At 39.4% G+C, this 22,516-nt stretch overlaps 1 protein-coding gene across 6 annotated transcripts in view; it reads right to left on the minus strand.

Annotated features, from left to right (window-relative positions):
* Window positions 1–794: 794 nt before the first annotated feature.
* The window catches only part of DHX40 (DEAH-box helicase 40), a 57,573-nt gene continuing 35,851 nt past the window's right edge, over window positions 795–22,516 (minus strand). For 5 of the 6 annotated variants that reach the window (XM_056816489.1, XM_007481787.3, XM_001364352.4 and 2 more), the window contains 8 exons: window positions 20,451–20,531; window positions 19,260–19,417; window positions 13,226–13,340; window positions 12,394–12,502; window positions 9,942–10,036; window positions 7,760–7,829; window positions 7,213–7,441; window positions 5,637–6,117 (listed from right to left, as the gene is read on the minus strand). In XM_056816489.1, coding sequence (XP_056672467.1) covers window positions 5,978–6,117; window positions 7,213–7,441; window positions 7,760–7,829; window positions 9,942–10,036; window positions 12,394–12,502; window positions 13,226–13,340; window positions 19,260–19,417; window positions 20,451–20,531 — 997 coding nt within the window. In that variant the 3' untranslated portion in view covers window positions 5,637–5,977. Of the gene's footprint in view, window positions 3,832–5,636; window positions 6,118–7,212; window positions 7,442–7,759; window positions 7,830–9,941; window positions 10,037–12,393; window positions 12,503–13,225; window positions 13,341–19,259; window positions 19,418–20,450; window positions 20,532–22,516 lie in introns of those variants that run through there. The other variant, XM_007481788.3, reaches the window with a different exon arrangement.

Below are 22,516 nucleotides of genomic sequence, written 5' to 3' on the forward strand. Positions count from 1 at the left end.
CTGGTACATACTATGCTGCCTCTCATTCTCTTCCTCCCAGTGCCCTGCTGCTTCAGCTAGGCTGGCATACCTGCCCTATCTGTGGCAGTAGATCAGAATGGCTGGAAATCATGAGAAGTCTTCCATGAACTAATAAAGAGTGAAGTGGACAGAACTGGGAAAATAGCATGCATGATAACTATAATCATGTAACTGTAAGGAATGATAAGAACAAAACTGAGTGCAGTTAAATTATAAATATCAAGCTTAGTTCTGAGAAAACATTTCTTTCATTGTAGATGTGAGGAACTATATGGGTAGGTAAAATATTGCATATAATGTTAGAAACAGTCAAGGTAGCGGTTGATCTTATTGAAATTTATTTTTCCTCTTCTAATTTAAAAGTCGCACTCATGGGGGGGAGATGGGGAACATTTGTGAAAATAAATACGATGTAAAAACAAAAGCATCAACAAACATTCTTTTGAAAACATAGATGACCAAAAAATTATGTGATTATTAGCATCTTCTGTCCCCTTTCCCATCACTCTGCCACTGTAATTTCAGAAACGTAAGCTGGCCACACAGACCTAGAAACGCTTGTCATTCTTTCATGGATTACCATGATTAAAGGATTCAATGCCTACTGGTCAACCTATTGTTGATGAGTCTCTCTGTACTTAGCTAGGCTGATCCTAGGGACCATAATGAGGCCCTTCCAGTGTGAAAGAAGCTGCCAGAGGCTACACACTCTACTGAAAAACCTAAACACCTTGGCACCATTATGAGACATCAGGTTAGGACTTTTGTGATGATTTTTATGTAACATTTTTTATTATTTTTCATATAACCCAACAGAAATAGTAAAACCAAATATATAGAAAATTGCCTTATGTAGTTTAATGATTTCAGCAGTTCTCATAGATCTTAACAAGTATTAAACACAATTCAATGATTCAGGCCACTTTCTCTCCTCTGAATCTTGATAATAATAGTTTATATCTCTAGCCCTGTACTCTATGTACTTGTTCTATCTTCCCTACCAGATGACTACTAGATTAGAAACTTTATCAAGGCAGTGATTATGCTTTAACCATCTCTGTATTCATTTTATTATCTAGTAATGTCTTACACATAGTACAGTCAACAAAGAATCACTGAATTAAATTCCAGAAGCTATTGTGCATTTTAATGACATTAGGATAACAGAAAAGATGGCTTAATCTCATCTTTGTTTTTCATCATATAACTTTGTTTACATCGTGTGTATTACACAGTAGGGCAGGATGCACAATGGTGTATTCTACAAACAGTTTGAAGAACATACATTCTCCTTAACTATTTGGTCCTTATATGTGTTTGTGTGTGTATATTTTCCTGGTCAATAACACATTAAATGAGTATCTAATTAAATGATTATGCATGGCTACAAAGATAATTTCATCTGTAATAACAACTTGGGTTGTATTATTGCCCTTCCCCTCCCTCATTTTGTCAAACCAAGCTTTGTGGATTCTTCTCAACTGTTAGAAACTAAATAAGTATTTTGCTTCATACATTTCCTAGGTCTCAAGATAACTGTTATTTAAGTGATTAACTTCATATAATGAAGCATTTTGCTCCAAAACTTATCTTAGGCAGACCAGATGTGATCATATGAGCCTTTCTGTCCATGACTTCTGCAACAACTAGCTGAGATAGAAGGGTTTATGTGGAAGAGGGCAGTTAATTTTGAGCTAGAAGGAAACTTACTTAACTCTCTTTTGACAGAGGATTCTAAGGCAGACTGAAATCCAGATCCTTTAAACTCCAAATCCAGAATACCATGCTAGCTCTACTGAGGCTTTGTACCTTTGGGATAGCAACTTAAAAGCTAACTCTTAATGGTCAAAGATGAATTAGATAATGGACCAGTGGGAACAAATGGTTTAATCTAGTGAGTAATCAATATCTCTTTTGTGTTTGTAATTTGTTCACAGGAACTTTAGCTACTGTTGTTGCTTGCAGATATCACTAAATAACTCAGACCTCTTAAGCATTTGGCTGGATCAGCTCTCAGTATCAGAAATTCACAGAGGGCTTTTGGTGACGGTATAAAATTCTGAAGTTATAATCCAAGTACCCAGTTTGTTAAGTAATCTAACTATCCCTGAACTTTTTGTATTAGTCAAGTCATAGTGAAAATGATATCATTTCTATTTATTTGATAAGGGTGATAAAGTGAATTAAGTCTTTTAAATTCTAAAGTGATCCACACTACCTGTATCAGTGTTTTTTGGCTGAATTTCAAGGAGATACTTTGTGGGTCTTTGGTAGATTTTGCATTTTTCAAACATGATATATATTTAAACTTTTTTTTTTTAGTATTTTCCACTTTTGAAAGGGCATAGAACACCTTTAAATATATATTAACATTGAACCAGAGATTTTGCTGCTAGGCCTATACCTCCATATACACCAAAATATTTATAGTATCATTTTTGGGGGCAGTAAAGAACTGGAAACAAAGTAGTCACCTATTGACCGGGGACATGGCTAACCAAATTATAGTCAATGGATTTTACTGAGCTTTAAGAAATGAAGAATATGATGAATACAAAGAAGCGTGGGGAAAACTTACAAAAACTGTGGCAAAATGAAGTAAGCAGAAGCAGGAAAAAACAACATACACAAATGACTCCAACTATGTAAATGGAAAGAATAAATCACAAAACAATCAAATATGAATGTTGAGCAGTTATAAAAGAACAAGCTTTATTGCAAAGAAGAGGTATAAGAAGATACTTTGCTGCTTTGCAAAGGGTAGGGAGTGCAATTTAGCATATAATGTCAGATTTTTGAGGTTATCAGTTATTTTGCTGAATTTTTTAGAAAAAACCTTTGTTATAAGGGATGGCTCTCTGGGAAGAGCATGGTGGAAGGACACAGGGGAAAATGTGGGTGATCTTAAAAAAGAGATCAATAAAAATCTATTCATATTAAAAAAATTCAATCAGATCTGTAATCCATTGACATGGATATTCTCTTCAACAAGCAGATCCCCACTTATGCAGTGAAGCTCGTCTATGTTCTCCCATTAGTTCTCTATGAGAAGACCACCCAATGTACTCAAGGACTTAATTTTCTCTTAACATTTTGAGGAAACCAAGTTGGCAGCTCTATCCTCTCCGGAACTGTAAATAAAATGTATTGTGTATATAAAACAAAAATAAATATCATTAAGACCACAATTATAGAAGTTTTTAGAGCTTAGACTGGCCACACTGATATATGATATATTCCTACTGAGTGTGCCTTTTAAGTACAGATCTCTCAGGGACATATAGAGCAGAAATGAAGGCTGGGATAAAACATAGGCAGAATGTTGCAAAGTGACTGGCAACATCAGAGGCAAGCATGTTGGTAACAGTTAAATGGAGTAGTGCCAAGAGGTGGGTGCATGACAGAAGGGCTGCCCTGGCAAGCACTCTCAAGGACCAGCGAGGAGAATTACTCTTTCCTCTGAGATTTCGGCCTGCCGGTTCTGCCAGGTTATTTCTAGTGTGAGTATTCCATTGCCGAGGGCAGTGACATTCTTTTAAGTATTTTTTTCAGAATATTTGAGGGTTACTCCCTTTATCGTCCTCAGTTTGTTTGCCTGGTCCTGGGGTGCTGGTGCTGGTCTGAAGATGAGTTTCCCATCTGTGTTCTCCACAAAAATGAATTCTCTCCACGGAGTCCTAGCAGCTTGTGTCTGCTGCAGATGAAAGTGGCTTGGACGGATTTCTTATTTGTGAAGCCAGCTCATCCTGGTCAGTGCACAGCAATGAAGTCTGCCTACCACTGCGAAAGATCTCCTCTGGGACCTCGGATCTTACAGGAAAGATTGAAGAGAGGGGGTGTTATTCGTCCTTGACACAAATTAATTGTCAGTGCCGAGTTGACTATTTGTGGGAGGTTTTTTATTTGCTCCTAATAGTGAAGTTTCGGAATGCCAAGACAATAGAGGCGGTGGGTAAAGAGGGGCTAGTTAAGGACTCTCGGACTGTGTGGCTGAGCCTGTCGGCACGATTCCCCAGAGATGTGACTCCTGAAGGGGGCTCAGCCTTCCCACCAGCTGCCGACCAACTGCCACCCACAGGACCAAACGGAAGCCGTAAGGCACCCTGAGGGAAAGGCAGGAGGCAGCATATGCCAGGCAAGTCAAAACACTGCCACCAGGTCCTTCACTATCACCTCCCCTCACTGAAGCGAGCAATCTCCGTGGAGAAGGGGCCCCCCTTCCCTGCCACTGTAAACGATGACGAGTAACAAACTGCCCCTGACAGGCAGGCAAGCCTGAGAGCCTCAGAGAGTTGGCCCCCAGCCCCCCACGGCATAGTCCTGCTGTCAGCCCAGTCCCGGTGGTCAGCACCCCAAGAAGCAACCCTCCCGGGGAGGCCTCCCCTTCTCAGTGACTGGAGACCAGGAAACCAAAGATCCTACCACCAAAGTCCTTAGCCCTGTCCAATGGTTCAGTAACACAAATAATTAGGATTTTATCGATGGAAATGACCTTGAAGATGCGTTACCATCCACTTTCCTGAGGCATTCTAAGGACTCCAGGACCTGTGGGCATTGTCTCCACCATTAGTCTGGGAGCTCCTTGAGAGCAGAAGCTCTGTTTTTCTATTTGTATTCCTGGCGCTTTGCACATGGTAAGAGCTTAGTAAATATCTTTTCATCCATTCATCCATACACATGAAATTTCCCAGATCAAAAGTGCTTCCTGGGGTTGTCAGGTGTGACTCACAATGTACGAGAATGATATGTGTTTTCAAAGAACTTCTAAGGAGGAAGATATTCACTTCTGGAACTAATCTCCTTTATGCCTACTGCAACAATAAAATACTCTGAAAGCAAACAAAGACCTAAAGTAGGGGATGCTTAGTGAATCTATCACCACACAGATTTTGGTCCACCCAGGATTTTCTTCAGAAAAGGTTTCAAAAGTTTCTAACTCTAAAAACCGGAGCATTCTGCTCAGCTGTTAAGCAGAAAGAAATGACATTGTAACTTTCCAGAATCTACAAAAAAACTGAATGTCTTAATCTTTGCTGAAAAAACCTTAAATAAACATTATACTGTCTTTTGAGTTTTAAGTTGAAGTACAGAAGAAAAGTCCTTACATGTATGATCTCTTTCTGATGAGTGGCTATAACTACATTTCCAAACATGTTTATCTAAAAAAGTAACTTTTAAAAGAATCCTACCACAGACATTTTTCTTATTCGGTCATTGACTAAGTCTTTTATCAATAAATATTAACAATGGATTTAAATAATGACAACATACCCAATAGAACAGACAATTCTAATAGCAATTCAGTGGCTCTAAGAAGGGACAAAGATAGGGCCTGAACCTGTACTTTTACTGAAGCAGAGAACTCTTTTTTTTTTAAACCCATCTTAGAAGGCAGAAGAATAATAAAGGCTAGGCAATCGGAGTTAAGTGACTTGCTCAGGATCACACAGCTAGGAAGGGTCTGAGGTCACATTTGAACCCAGGACTTCCCATCTCTGGGCCTGGCTCTCCTAGCTCCCACCAACCACAGAGAACTCTAGGTGAGAGTTCTTAAAGAGTTGTAGAGCATTAAGAGATTCCCAGGGTTACACAGCCAGTAAATGTGAGAGACAGTCTTTAAGAAAATAATCTTTAATGTTTCATTACAAATGGGTTACAATCTAATAAAATATCAATTTATATTTATTTAAAAATATTAAGGGACGGAGCTCAATGCCAATTTAAGGTCAGCAGAATGGAAAGTAAAACCTCTTGTTTTATGCTACACTCATGCACATATCAATGCCACTGATCAGAGCAACCTACTCATTTTCCCTGTGAAAATTCCATCTGTGTGCCTTGGTGTGAGCCATTTCAGTTCTGAGGCTAATAAATTCAACAGCAGCTTCCTTTTGGTTCTTGACAGTTCTGTCTGAAGCAAATGGTAAAGCAGCAGTGCATTTCATAATTTCATCCACTAGTCAGTTTCCTTCAAAGTGCCTGTGATGCCCTGGGACCGCTGATGCTTTCTCTCCAGGAATCGAGCACGTGCATCCAAAATGGATTTATCATCGTTCCTTCTCTGCATTTTCTTTAGAGATTCCTTCATTGCTTCATCTGGAAAGATGAAAAATGAATACATGAAAGTGATATTCTTAGACTTGAGAGTGAAGGTTTTAAAGGGGAAAAAGTACCCTGAATTTCTTAGTAAAATGTAAGAAATGGAAAAGTAACACTTCCTACTTCAGAGAAATAGCATGGTCTAAGGTTAGGTAACAAAAACACAGGGCCCAAGAACTATAGGATTTGACTGTAAATTCAATCTGTGTGTCTAAACAGTGTGCAAGGCTAGGTACTGATGCAAAATACTTGGTTATTGGTTCATCTATGAATTATTTTTTTAAAAAATTTTCTGTCATGCTACTTTCTTACTTTATTTTCTGTCTTAGTAACAACTATGACACAAAAGAGCAAGGGGTAGGCGACTGGGATTAAGTGACTTGCCCAGGAAGTGTTTGAGGTTGGATTTGAACCTAAGTCCTCCCACCTCCAAGTCTGGAGTCTAATACACTGTGCCACCTAGCTGCCTCTCTCTTCTATGCATTTTAAAAATATTATAGGACAAGAATAACACTATACTTTGGAGACTCCTGTTAGAAAAACTAAAATAATAAAGCTTGTCCCTTTTTTCATCTTTATAAAACTGCTGTGGAGATGAAATTCTTTTGTCAGGACAGAATGAATTCCTGTTTTCAACTCAAAAATGGGTGAGGTGAAAGTTAAATCCTATATTAGTACAATTACTAAAACTGTCCTCACAGATTGGAAAGTTATTCAGCCATTAAAAATCATTTTTCCTTAAATAAAAGGCAATATTTCACAAGGTAAAAGAAGCATTTTACATGCCAAAAACAGACATGCAAAAAAGAAACCAGAATAGTAGCTATGTCATCTTTTTTAGTTCCAAAAACCATAGAAGTCATAGTTTTGTCATTCAAGAGAACTGCTATGATGTAAGCTTAAGTATAACAAGAGCATGGAGGCCACTCACTAGTCTGGAAGTGCTTGGCACTTCAATAAAAATGCAGGCTTGATTGGATGGAGAAAATTGGTAAAACAAAATTAGCTAAGATGGACTTTTTGCATTCCTTTGTCCCTCAGGGCAAAATTCTAAAGCCAAAGTTCTATTCCAAACTAAACTGTTTTACTCACCTTTTTGTTGCTTTAGATCTTCCTTGTTTTCCCATCTCTTTATTTCTTCCTCAGTCACTTCATGACGGGCCATACTGCTCAACTCATAGGCATCAAATTGATATAATTTGGGGAGCAAATCTTTAACCCATTCATAGCGAATTGGGCACACAGTCTTCACATACATTTTAGAAGTAACCAAAACATCATGGAAAATGATCCATTCGAGTTTGGATTCCTGATTATAGAGCTAAACAAAAGTATGTATTGAGAGAGAAAGAATTTTCCTGATTTTCTTTCCAACAACTCATAGTACTGGATAACATGAGACTATTCTATGCTAGCAATTAAATATTTAAGACTTACAGCTTTTCTGAAGTCATTCAATGAATAGTTGACATTAGAATTTTTTCTTCATAGACACATATTAGATAGCATTACCTTTATAGCACTAAGTAATAAATTAATACAGATGCCAAATTTGTTTCTTAAAACAGAATAAAAGAGACAGAGACACATTAGCAAAATAATTATTCTGGTTATTTTGGAGATTTAAGAAATAATTTACCGCTGAAGAAGGATGAATGTGTATTGGGGTTCCATGCCCATCCATTGTGCAAAATGTTCTTCCTACAGATCTGTAAGCACAATAAAAATTGTTCTACTAAATACACTTTGAATCATGATTATCAGACATCAGTGCAACACAAGAAGCAATATATTGAATATTGCAATTAGCAACATTTTCTAAGGATGGATAAAAGGTTAAAAATAACTCTTTTATAATGGTTTACTTTGCTTCAAATGAACATTAGGCATGAGCAATCCAATCAATAAATAATGCTTCTCCTTTTAAAAGGTATATCTGATCTTTGCTATTGTGAAGTCTGATACCAGTGAAAACACAGTTTCCTTAATTTAAAATTCCAATGCAAAAATTCTCACTGCTAGGTCTACATTACATTCCTTCTCAATTGTTATCCTTAGCCTAACTTTCAAAGCCCTCCAACAATCAGACAAATGTTTTAAAGTGGATTCCACAAAGTATACAACTTGTGAGTTTGACCTCTGAACTTGGCAGAATTCTTGTGCTGGTGGTTCATAAGAGAAGAAGTGATTACTTGGAGTCAACTGCCAGATAAACGTCATTTCCTTTATTATTATCATTATAATATTTTTTATTGTTAGTTTTTTTTCTCATTCCCCCCCCCCCCCCTTTTTTAAAACCCTTACCTTCTACCTTGGAATCAATACCATGTATTGGTTCCAAGGTAGAAGAGTGGTAAAAGTTAGGCAATGGGGGTAAAGTGACTTGCCCAGGGTCACACGGCTCATTTCCTTTTTAACAGAATACTAGTCTGGTGAATCAGGGAAATGCTGCAGACACAAAACATTTGATGAATTCTCACATCTTGTAGACAAGATGCACATTTTTTATGTTGATTAATGGATCAATGTAAAAATGAAAGGAGACATTTAGAGGCAAGCCACTAGGTTTTATCTATTATCCTGTTCTTTTCAACATCCTCATTAATGGCTTGAAGACAAGCATTATGAGACGTGCTTACCAAATATACAGGTAACATGAAGCATGGGGGATGGATAATGCATTAGCTGAAAGGATGAAGATATCAAAAAGCTGAACCTAACAGACTGTCATTTCATGAGAATATAAGTAAAATTTTGTACCTATGTTAAAAAAAAATAAACAGTATAAGCAAGAATAGGAGAGACACAGCTTTTTAACAGTTCCTATGAAAAAGCCTGAGGGATTTTGAGTTGAGCAGCTTCAATGAGTCAAACAGTATGATATAGTCGCCAAAAGAGCTAATGTGATCATATGCTGCTACATTAAAATGGGGCATCCAGAACAGGTGATAGTCCTCTAACTGTTGGCCAGATTATGTGCAACTTTGAGTGTCATATTTTAGGAAGGACATTGAACACTTGAAGGATGCCCAAAAGAGGGCAACTAAGATGATCCAAGGCCCAAGACAGCATTTTATGTGAGAAGGATCTGTCAAAAGTACTGAGTATTTTTAATCTGGAGATTTAAGGAAAGGAAAAAAGGGATAGATGCTCACATCTAAAGGAGTCTTTAGATGGAAGATAAGAAATGCAAACAATAAGTATAACACAGAAAGGCACAGGAAGTTTGATGGACTTAGACAAGAGTAAGATTACTTTTAAGTAGAAGGTAATCAGGGAAAAGGTGGTATCTGAGCTGAGGCTTGAAGGAAAGGCAATATTTCAAAGGTAGAGAATGAAACTTCAGGTGGAATGAGTCTGAGCACATGTGAGGAGGCAAGAAAACCTTGTAAAACTGTTCAATGAATATATTTATTCAACGACTGATTCTGGAAAGGCCATTGACTTACTGTAATAATTTCTGTCTCAACTTTATTTGTAAAACAAATATAGCAACACCAATACACATAACTAGGCAGGACCTTGTGACAAATAATCATAAAAATGACTATGAAGCACATTCTAAGTAAAAAAACAAACCAACAAACCAACAGAAGAGCTTCTTTTTGTAATGGGAATATTTACAGAGTAGGAAGTTGTGGAGAGAAAAGGAAGAAAAAGAAGGACCAACTAAGCTACACTTTTCTGATACAGTCTTACCAGCATGAAAATTATGAAGGAGCCCATTGCCATTACTTTGGAAGGTGTATCAAATACTGAACCTTCATCATTGTTCTCGATGGTGATGGTTCCTTTTAGCCATTTCTAAGCTTGCTGCTCACCTTCGTGCTACATTGGTGAAGTAGCCAGTGCACAAACATCTTCGTAAGATTTCATGTTTAGGTCCATCATAATTTTCTCTTGGGAAATCAGGTTGCTGTATAAAGAATAGCAGTATAAGGTTAATCTTTAACAACTACTAGGAGTAATCCCTCATCTTAAAACTTTTTAAAAAGTTATTTCTTTATGCCACCTTTCCCTATGGTTTTGGCCTCTGGCTGTTCTTCCTTGTCCATCTTTCTTATCCATCATCCCTGGATATGACAACCTCTGCAATGGTGACCTTTCTAACTTGCTGTCCTCATAGTTTCTTTTCTTTTTTTTTTTAAACCCTTATCTTCCATATTAGAATCAATACTGTGTATTAGTTCCAAGGGAGAAGAGTGATAAGGGTTAGGCAATGGGGGTTAAGTGACTTGTTCAGGGTCACACAGCTAGAAAACATCTGAGGCCAAATTTGAACCCAGCACCTCCCATTTCTAGGTCTGGTTTTCAATCTACAGAGCTACCTAGCTCCCCCCACCCCCAAGACCTTGATAAACCTGTGACCTCCAAATTCATTTTCCTTTACCTGTACACTAAGGTGGGTCATATCTTAGATCTCACCACCATGCAAAACTTTTATTTCCTACATCTCCTTTCTGACCACCCTTGTCATTCCTCTTCTCCCATTCTCCTCCTTTCCATACATGGTATTTAACATCATCATGATTGCTAGTCATTCCATTCTGATTTCAAGGCCCAAGTCATCCTCATCATACTCCACCAATGGTCTCCATTCCTATTTGGAGAAGCCTGAAGCTCAGAGTGAACTTCCCTAGCTTCCCAATTCTATTCCTCTGTCAGTGTCCTCACTCATCCTTTCACCCTTTCTCAAGTCTCAGAAGAAGAGGCAGCCCTCACCCTTGGCAAGCCTCGACGCCTCCACCTATACATGACAACCAAACCCACCCTCTGTATAACCTTTTCCCAGAGGTACAGTCCTATATCTGCAAATGCCCGATGCATCTTTACCTGGGCATCCTCTTCCTCCTGAAGCCCTCTTTGTCCCTTCCTTCTCTGTTTTTATTCCTGGCACCCCCATCCTCCCAGTAAGACAAACTTTCCACGTTGGAGTCATCTTTGACTCTTCTGTCGGTCTCACTCCATACATCTAGCCGATGCTGAGGCCTGTTGTCTTTCCCTTTACCAACTCTCTCATATCTGGGCCATGCCCTGTCTTCCCTTTGCTACCATCTTCATAGCCTTTCTCTTTCTTCTTAGACTACTTTCACAGCTTCAAACCTGTCTTCCTATTAAAATCTGTTCTTCATACTGCTGCCTGGGAAACGTCCCACCCTCCAATCATGTCAGTCCGTTTCTCAGTTACTGATACTGACAGCGAACACTGATGGAGTTTGATGGTTTACGAAGCGCTTTACAGCCATCATCTCAACGAGCCTCACAACTCTGTCAGACAAGGGCTACTCTCCTCTCATTTCACAGACACTGAAGCTGAGGCTGGGAGAAGTTAAGGGACACTCAGGCCACCCAGCTGAGGAAGTGTTTGAGGCAAGATCTGAATTCAGGTTTTCCTGTTTCCAAGGTCAGCACTCTATCCACTATGCACCTAGCTGCCAAGCTGCCTACTTAATCAAGTATACATCTTGGTATTAATGGTTTTCCATTGTCTTATCTTCTTATAGTACTTATCTCTTCTTATACTTCTGTCTTAGAACTGATACTAAGACAGAAAGGTTTAAAAAAGAAGATCCAAGTTGCACATCTTCCCTGATACTTCCCTTCTAATCTCACCTCTCATGTGAAAGTTCCCTCTTTCAAATTCTTTCAGGACTTTGCCTGGATCTGTCCTTTATATTTAAATCATCTCTCTCTCTGTGTCTCTGTCTGTCTGTCTGTCTGTCTCTCCATCTCTCTCTCTCAAACCCTTACCTTCTGTCTTAGAGAATCAATACTGTCTATTGGTTCTAAGGCAGAAGAGTGGTAAGGGCTAGGCAATGGGGGTTAAGTGACTTGCCCAGGGTCACACAGTTGTGAAGTATCTGAAGCTACATTTGAACCCAGGCCGACTCTCAATCCACCGAGCTACCTAGTTGTCCCCATCTCATTTTCTTTTATATTACTGTTACCTAGGTACTTGTGTCTTCTACTTTTTGCCATTGGATTATAAACTCACTAAAAGTCAGGTTTATTTCATTTCTAGCTCTATAACCCCAGCATCAAGCATAGTGTCATGTAGGAGGTAGTGAATAAAAATTTGTCAAATTGGGATTCTCTCCCAATGGATCTTTTAAAAATGTTAACAAGGCAAATAGTCTTGCTACAGAGTAGCACTGAGTGGTGGAAATTATCCCGAGGAATTGTCAATCCCTGATGCTTGAAGAACCTGAAATACATCCCATCCAAGACAGACACAAAGGGATAGTGCCTGAAGGAAAGCACTTCAGTGGTCACCTGCTTTAGTTTCCTGATTATCTCTCGAAGCTGACCTTCCACACGGAATGCAGATTGTAAGCACCTCCAGTGGATCCAATATCTCTGACACCAGGTAGGAGGAGATGTGCTGTGAAAGCAAATATTGGCATGGTGAAAGAATGCCTAGAAGTGAAAGGCAACTAACATTTCTCATTGCTTTGAAGCATTGAGGATCTGAGTTTTCATCTGGGTGGTTACTATCTTCACTGAGGCATGTCACAACCTTCTATGATTTAAAAAATGGTCTCTGAAAGTTGCTCTGCCTGAAATGTCCACTACCCTGCGGCTGACCTGTCTCTCCAAACCTAGCTGAGTTGCTGGTTCTCAGATTATAGCCGCCATCCTGTTCATCCCCAGGCTTGGAAGAACCTTCCATGGCTCGGGTACTAGAATCACCTCCAGGCCATGACAAGGAGCCAGATTGGGGGTTTAGTGAAAGGTTATCTACGCTATATGTGAAAAGATGGAAACCAGTCATCTGTAGGATCAGCCTGTATCAAAGCTGGCAGATGGCACCTGCTCATGGAGAGGAAAAACGTGTTTCAGAGATTAACAACAAACTATGTCAATTAAAAACACATTCATGGAGTTAAAAAACAACAACAAACCCATTAATTTTTATAAATAGGGCAGTTTCATTGTACAGATGGACTTGTCATATACACAGTGCATTGAAGCATTTTGTTATTCCAGACAACTTACTATGTAGAATGCTAAGAACCCACCAATACAAAAAAAAAAAAGCATGTGTAAATGTATACCCCAAGAAAGACCATTTTGCCCCAATAATTTTAAGCCTTCTTTTACATACCTCGATTTGCACTGTTCAAAGATTACAGCTAGAGTTGCAAAGTCATTGAATCCACCAGCTTGGGACGACAGTTCCTGGTGTCTCAGCTCTGCCTCTTTTTGTTTCTCTGCTTCCCCTAGGGAAAAGCCAAGTGGGGTGAGAGCTGAGGCCCCTTGGCTTGGAGGGCTTCCATTCGTTCACTCTGCCTAGCCAAACTGACCGAAAATCTAGGACCAGAGCTTAAAAGGAGGTGGAGAAACAGGTCTCATTCTTTTGGAAAGGCTTTTGGTTTCATTCCCCTTCTGTATCAGTGAAACCGTCCTAGAAGTCAGCTCATCTTAAACCACTGAGGCAGCATCCGGATCGTTTCACCTCTGCTCCATTACTGTTTCCACCCTCTTAAGCATTATGACAGCTTTGCCTGGCTTCAGGCATGAGATGGGAGAAGAAACAAAAGCAGATAGAAACAACATTTCAAGGTAGGCTGTTTGCCTCTGGCACCTTTCCCTATACATACCCTTTTTAATACCCCAACTCCTCTCCCACAGTTCACCCAGAATCGGAGTGCCCTGGTGCTGTCCTCTGACAATACAAAGTCTTTCTACTACAGCAGCCCTCCTCCAAGAGCCCCATTAACCAAGAGCCCCTCTTGATGTTTTCTCCCTTCATGATAAAATTCTCATTCTTCTCTGTATGCATCTCAACCAAGTGGAAGGAGGACAGCAATCTGATTAAACTAATCCATGCTAAGGTTCGAGTCCTCTCATTTTGGGCTTTGGGAAGGCCTTTCGGCTGCTGATACCTGGTAGTGACTCAGGGAAACAGCTCTAGATGGAGGAAACAATAGTAGCTGGTGCTTTAAAAAAAAAGGCTGGAGCCTCTTATGGATAGAATCAGCACATAAAGTATTGTGCCCTCAAAATGACCTAGGTTCCAGCAACCTTCACTGCCAAACCTATCACTCAGGCTGCATCTTTGTGACTGGGTTTTCTCCTTCAAGGCTGGCCATGTTCATTTTAACTGTATACAAATGTTTCAGAAAGATGGGAGAAAATAATTTGCCTTGTTTTAGAGACAAACTTGCTAGGCTATGAATGACTAATAGCCATCCTCCCATCTCTCCCGGTGGGTTCTGTTTATTAATCCAAGTAAATCTAATAGATGGAATTTCAGGAAGCCAGGGAAATATTTCAGTGCAAGGAGACTGAGCGGTCTCTGTGAAGGGGGGAAGGGTGGGTACTGCTAAACAGGAGTGGGAAGAGATTCAGGGATTCTGCATAATGCAGTATCTTGCAGCACACTTCACCTTGCTCTTAAAATACTCTTCTATATCCTTGGTGAATAACAGGTGAGTTGTCCCTTTTTCATCCCTTTTCACGCTACTGTATTTGCAATTTTCTTCAGTTAAAAAAAATTCCCCTCCCCCCAGGCATTTTATTTTCAGTTCTAGCCGGTGGAAATAAGTAGATGCTGGTGAACTGGAGCAGCTGCAGTGGCAGCAAAACCAGGCTAGAACTGCTGAATTCTTCCGAGTCATCAGTCAATTCTATCACAATCAATAGTGGAAAGGGCTTTGCAGAGAACGTTTTAGTAATGCAAACATTCAGCAGAGACAAAGGAGCAGGCCATCCAGGTTGCAATATTACCTTTAGGGACCCTGGTCTTTGTTTCTAAAGCTCCCACAAAGGAACACACAGTGTCTAGCCTTAGATGGGTGATGGAAGAACTCCACATTATTTTGGTTATAGATTTCCTCAACCAAATCATGATTTCCAGTAAAATGAAAACATCCTTTCATAACAGCCTCTGCACCTCTTTTTGCTTCCTCAACTTAATATCTGCATTAGTCCTTACTGAATAAGCAGCTGACTACTGCAAGACAGAGATTGGGGCAAGGGACCAAGCTTTAAAAGGGTCATTTTATTTCTCAGACTGGCCCATAATTTTCCAATGTATGGATAGGGAGTCTACATATCACCTCATTTTGACTATGGGAAAAACATAAATACAACATAGCTAGTCTAAAATCACCAAGACCTAACTCAGACAAGATTTCACAAATTAAAAGTTTGCAAAGCCTTTATATCTGTAAAGAGACCTTAAATTGTACTTGCAAAAAGTTTAACAGTTGATAACAGACTGTGGAACACTGGGGAGAAATAAGACCTCAGTAGATCCCAAGGAAGGAAGGAAGGAAGGAAGGAAGGAAAGAAAAAAGGTAGGAAGGAAAGAGGAAAGGAAGGAGAAAGCACTAAAAAGGGAAGGAAAAGCAAAGAAAAGAAAGGAAAGAAGAGAAGAAAAAAAGGAAAGGATAATGGGACTGTATTATACAGCAGCTTTATTTATTTATTTATTTATTTCTGAGTTCCAGACTCAAGATGACAAAGACCTGGGATAGAACTGCAGAGAAAGGTGTCAGTTCCTTAGTATCCCCTATAGAAAGAAAAGGTCATTCACACCACTTACAGGCATAGCTTGACATTCAGTTCTACAGGAATAAACAAAGGATCTCTGAGCATTTCTGGGTCATAATCTTATATAATCAAGGTTATTCTGCCTCTGTTGTCTCTTTTGTCTATTAGCACAGTTAACATCAAAGGTAAGTGTCCTTCAGGAGACAGAAATCCTCCAGCTCAACCTTATCCTCTGAATTTACAAAAAAAAAAAAATTTTAAAAATAAAATAAACCTCTGCAGCCCTCAGCTACTACAGTGAAGATCTCAAAAAAGAACCTCCAGGATCTAAGAACCCTGTCAACTGTTTCCAGATCACAAAAACACAAACAGTAGCAAATGGGAACAAGAAAGACAGGAAAATATTCTTGCTTTATCACTTTATTTGTCCACATAAACTTGGATAATATAATAGAAATTATTATTAAAATTATCAGTGTGGGATCTAATTTAAATGCTACAACTTTTTAAACAAATTTTGAGAATAAGAAACTACTGATTTCATTCACCTACTACAAAGACATAAATGTGGAAACTTTCTTTGCTTTTGATCCGTTTGAAATTTTCTATGTTAAGTATCTTTAACTCAAGCATTTTAGAATGCAATTGACACTATTAAGTTCTACCCCCTACAGAGCTCTATATTAGAAAAGGGATGGGGGAACACGGGAAGGGAAAGGGAAAGGGAAATGAAAGCATGCCTTTCTAAACCTTGTGGTTTATTTGTAAAGATTCCTAACTTCATGGGGGATGGGGGTGTTGAGGGAGTCCTTCCACTCAAGTAGATACAATCTCTCCGTGCAGTAGCAAAGTCTTCATGAGTTTGCTTGAGCAAGGAAAAATTCCTGACCTGGTGGCCCCTCTGAACCTAGCCAGGGGTGGCACAAATTACTTGGTGGTGGAAGGGAAGTGCCATTGTTATACAAAAGCTGATAGAAGTTGACAAAAATTTCCTAACAGGTCAATATAAAACTGACATATCAGCAAAAGCTATGTTGAGAATGACATAAAAAAAAGGAGGTCTTTATGGAAATCTGGGAGAAGGTACCCTGAAGGCAGAGCACCTACAAGTTTCCCAAAGCAATCATTTATTACCTAAAGAGCTGAAGGGCTGAACTCCCTTTCCTACTGATTCAGCAAAATGGAGTTAATACATTACTTATAGACCACAATAAGGCAAAGGTCTTCTATACTACTTTCCTTTACCAAGCCAAGCAAATAAAAACCTTTCGGCCAGAAACATTCCAAAGATCCTGTGGCCAAAGGATAACACGAGTTGGCAGCCTTTCACCTCAGCGATCTGCCCAATATGGTTCTGTCTGTATACCCAGTGGGCATTTAAATGCTCAGTGGACTGTTAAACCAAAGCACTGTTTTAGGATTATATGGAGCCCACACAAATGCAGGCAGCATTCATGATGGGCCCGGCACCCTCTGGTGATCAGGACACATAAGAGATATGTGGGGAGTTTTGCTCCCAGCATTAGCCCCATGGACCCCTCTCCTACCCTATCCTCCAACTTCTTCCCTCTTCATTATATAGATGTTATTTTCCTGCTGAAGCAGTTTGAGAGTTTTTGTTATTTCTTGCTCTATGTTTAAGAGGTGAATAGAACTCATGCAACTTTTCTCAGAGCACTTCATAATGCTACTCGTTCTTGTTATCAATGAACGATTAAGGAGAAATAGCTGTCTAATCTCTAGTTTTAAAAGAAAATGCAGTTAAGTGTTACCTGGGAGAACACGTGTTCTGAAATATTTATTGGAGATGAGATTAGAGTTTCTGCCATTGGGTAACTAGAGACTTGGGAGGGAGTAATGGTGAAGTTTGAAAGGTCCAGCTCTCTGAACACCGTCCACAGGTCACCCACCTTCTAAGAACCACACAGACAAGTCTCCCAGAGTGGTGGCAAAGTTTAATGAGTTGGAGTCTACAGTTTATAGGGTAAATGATGTAGGTAAAGGGATTAGGTAAGCTTCATACAGAAACAATGATAAGTGATGATTCACAAGATAAGGATAAAGGAAATGAGCTACTTCAGTGATTTCAACAGGAGTTTCTATAGGTAGTAGATTAATATGTCAATGGGTGACTCCCTAGTTAGGCTTCCCATGGAATTCTTGCGCCAGTGATTCCTGGCAGATCATCTGGTAACTTGGGAGAAAAATGGATTGAGTTCATGCTGAGGGGAAAGAAAAGCTACATGTCTTACGGGTTCACTCTCACTACTGGGGGCTATAGAAGCTTACCTCCTAAGTATCAAAAACGGCTGCCAGTCAAACAGACGTAGAATGAAGCATGGCCTTATTTCCAGACAGGACCAATGTCTTGGTTTGATGGAACAAATGGGCCATTTTTCCATTGGTCATCTTGTGTCTTAACTATGTGACCAACACACACTAATGTTAAAATAAGGGTTACTGATTTAAAGAGAAGTATTGGGGGAGAGGGGCGTCAAAAAAATTGCTAGATATGACAAGCTATTCTCCTCCAATATGATTCTGGATCCAGGTTAGTGTTCTATTTGATTGTGGGCCCAGCTTGTTGCTAATCTGCAGTGTATAAGCCATGTGTTGAGGGACTAGCTTTATGGGTTGTCTATTCAATTCCATGTCATAGTCTAGACAATAGACATTCTTTATCTGCTTACCTGAAAAGAAAGGTAAAACAGGACTGCACTATGTAGCATCTTTCTTTGGTTTTTGAGGACCAGATTCAAGATTACAAAGACCTAGGAACTAGAACCTAAGAAAAAAAGTGCTATGTCCCTAGCCCTGCCTCTGTAATATATCTGATAATGTCACTCCTCTACTCAAAAATCTTCAGTGACTCCCTAGTGCCTGCCAAAAATATTCAAACTCATTAGCTTGGCCCTCAAGGCAACCTGGTGTAAATCTATGATTCTAATCTTATCTTATGCTACTCCCTTCTACATTCTTTACATTTTAGCCAAACTGGACTAATTCTTGGACATCCAAAGCACCTTGCCATTTAACTCATATAGTTCCTCATGCCTGAAATTGGTTGTTACTCCTCCCCCTTAATATTAAATATAGTACCTGTAATTTGATATCTATATCCTAGGAAGAGCCAAAAATAAAAAGTTCAGATAGGAAAGTTAGATCTTTCAGTCCCCTCCTGCATTTATCACACCAAGTACTGCTTGGATTAGCTTCTCCAAAAAGCTATTCAGTAGGTAGGTAACTTGTGAGCATGAGAAGAGATAGGGAACCCCTTCTACTGTCAAGATAACAACTCATCTATAACACAGTAGCCAATTAATTCCTAGGAAATTGTTTAAGGCACATGGGATTAAGGAGATATGTCTAGGATCTCATAATTTTAATGTACCAGAAGTAGGATTTGAATTTAAATGCTACTGAAACTCCAAATTATTCACTATCCAATGTAGCCTGACTTCCAAACAAAGGTTTACACAAATGTACTCAGCCCAATAAACACGCAAATTAAAGTCACCTCAAAAATATTAAAATTGCTGGAGATGTTCCTAGAACTATTTCCCTTTATTTTATTCTAATGACAGGTTAATTTACAGGTTAAACTGTATTTAATGACAGTTAAAACAGAAATGAATTCTTACCAGGCCGAATGAAGACATTTTCTACAGACAGCATTGCTGCTATTGGAAGCAGGAGATCTTCACAACCCCAAAAAGCAGCTTTTAGGATAGCCCGGGTCAAATTTGGAGAGAGGGGAAACTCTGCCATTGATAAACCCAGTTTTGTCACATGGCCACTCCTTAACAGAAGGAAAAAGTCCTTAAGTTATTTTGTTGTAGGGTAAGTCATATTTGTAATGAATATCTTTCAGGACAAATGAGATGTCATTTTTTAAACATCCTACAGAGAACATCTAGTTGAAGATAACTAACAAATTACCCAGGTAGAGAAACCTTTAACTAGCATACCTTTATTTAGGCAGCTTTAAACAAAGCTAGATATCCATATGTAAGCAGAAAGTACTTTTAAAAAACTTCAGATTTTATTTTATTTAAATCTATATTCTCTCCCTCCCTATCTTTCCATTCAGAGAGCAAAATAAATAAGTGGATGCAAAAAACTCCAACAAAGAAACAACAATTAAAAACTCATTACAAACACAGTCAAGCAAAACAAATTTCCACATTAGTTAAGTGAAAAAAGCCTCCCTTTGGATTCTATGTCCATTACCTCCCTTATTAGTCTTCTGGAATGTGGTTGGTCATTGTGTTAATCAGAGTGCAGAAAGCACTTCTAATAAGAAACTATACTCTAGGTCTACCTTTCTAACATACTCCAGTCTCTTTAAGGCAAAGAGAAACAGGTTAAGCCAAGCTTTGATTCTGCTAATTAAGAGTGCTTCCAAATTGCTTTTCTGCCTTTTTTGTTCTTTGATGTTTTTGCCCATTTTTTTCCTGAATCTCCAGTATTTAGCACATAGTAAATGCTTAATAAATGCTTGTTGATCAACTGTGGGCCATTGGTTTGAAATTTAAATTCTTAAGAATTCTGGAATGTCATTCAACAGCCACTTGTTAGCAGTAAAGATATTTAAGCAAAGACTTAAGAGGACTGTGACCTGGCTAACTATAGGGCCAATACTATTAAGACATGAAGAGTGAAGACAGTGGGGGGTGAGACAGAGTTGGAGTGGCTAGAAGCTACAGTATAGAGGCAGGAAGGGTTAGTGAAGCAGAAGAAGGGTTGGGATAAGAGAACAAATTATTGAACCCAGTTAATTAACAATTTACTGAACCCAGTTAAAACCATGATAAATAAAATTTTCTTCTTACCTATTGATTGCATCGCATTGATAGAGATGTTTAAGAGCCTCTAAAATAAGTTTCTCATCAGGCCGTTCCAAATAGGGAAACCTAAGTATGTAAATGAGATGCAAAAAGAGGTTACATTGCTTGAGAGGGTTACAATCTCAAGCCCAGTTGCACAAGTCAACTTCTTTTGAAAATTTAGGATTAGGAGAAAAAAATATCTTCAATAAAATCTGCTTCTGGACTTTCTCATCTTCCTGCATACCCTTTTCTACCCATCCAAATCTTATCCATCCTTCAAAGCTTGACTTGAGCTCTACCTCTTTCAGAAATCTTTTATAGTCTTACTAAGCCACACATTTCCCCCCCTTTTCTGAACTCCTCTTGTTTTGTGTTTAAAGACTCTTAAATTGGAAAGGAATTTAGAAGCCAGTAGTTTAACTTCCTACCCAAAGCAAGAATTTGCTTGATTAACATGTGTTATGGATGGCCAGTCAGTCTCTCTAAATATTTCCAGTAACAGTAGGTCCAAGAGACATGGGAATAGCAGTGCCCCAGACCAATGGCCCTGCTTTGGGCCTAGTCACTCTGCATCATCTATCTAGGATAGCAACTCCCGAGAATGGTCAATCAATCAATAAACATTGATTAAGCTCCAAGTATTTGCCAGACCCTTGTGCTATGCAAGCACTGGGAATACAAAGAGATGAAAAGTCAGTCTGTGCCCTTGAGGAGTTTACAATCTAATGAGAAAGATGCACAAACAAATATATGCAAACAAGCTCTATACATGGGAAATCATTACAGAGGGATAGCACTAGAATTAAGAGGAGTTGGGAAAGGCAGAAGGTGAGATTTTAGCTGGGGCTTAAAGGAAGACAGAGAGGTAGGAGTTAAGGAGGAAGAGCACACAGAGGGAAAATAAGTGCTCAGAATTGAGAGATGTCGTGTCTGGTTCGTGCAAAAACCAGGAGGCCAGAATCACTGGATTAAAGATTACCTGGTAGAAAGTGAGATGTAAGAAAACTGGACGATAGGAAGGGATTAGATTCTGAAGGCTTTCAATGACAAATAGGACATTTTATATTTGATCTTGGAGCTCTTAAGGAAGCCAATGGAGTCAAGAGAAGAAGAGACTGGCAGGTCAGAACTGTACTTTGGCAAAATCACTTTGGTGGCCAAATAGAGGATAGATTGAAGCAGGGAGAACAGTTGAGGCAGGCAGACCTACATGGAGACCACTGCAACATTGTAGGTCTGAGGCAATGAGGGATTACACCAGCGAGGTGGCAGCCATCCCCACCAATACCAAACCTGCCTCCATCTATGGAGCATGCAAGGCAGTCTGGGAAAGACACAGAAGACAGCAGGTACCAAGCAAGTAACCACTAACTCAATGACCAATTCCCTTTAGACCCTGGTGGAGAGAGCCCAGGGCTCAGGACCCAAGAGGCCTGGTAATAGCAGTAACCCTCAGATGACTGGTCTGGTTTCAGCACAAACTCTTGAGGGAGGGCCAACCTACTTTACCACCCCGCACCCCAATTAACCAACTGCTACCAATATGTAGGTGAGCCCCAAACCCCCAGGAGTGGTAGCTCCACTCCAGCCTAGCCCAGCCCCCTTGGCCATCATCTAAGGAAGCAATCCTTGTGGGGATGAGACCCGGCAATTGCTTGCACTGTGCTGGAGCCTCACTTCCTTGGCAACCACAGCTAGTATACACTGGGAAAAGAAAATTCTCACCACTAGTCCTTAGCACTGTCAAATGGTTCAAGATCAGAAATGAATATAATTTGCATTAAAGATGCATTACCACTGCCTTTGCTGTTGTTACCTGAGGACTATGGGACCTTTCCATCTGATGTACAGCTGAGATTTATTATACATATTGCCTCCCCCACTAGAATATAAGCTCCTTGAGAGCCAGGACTATCTGTGCTTTCATATTTGAGCTATATGCCCTTTGCCCTCTGGAATCTTGTATTCCATGTTCTTTGCTTTTTTAAAGTGAAGGCTGCTAAATTGTGATGATCCTGACTGTGGCTCTTCAATACTTGAATTCCTTCTTTCTCTTTATAGATTTTGAC

Source organism: Monodelphis domestica, chromosome 2, assembly GCF_027887165.1.
Source record: "Monodelphis domestica isolate mMonDom1 chromosome 2, mMonDom1.pri, whole genome shotgun sequence".
NCBI lineage: Eukaryota > Metazoa > Chordata > Mammalia > Didelphimorphia > Didelphidae > Monodelphis > Monodelphis domestica.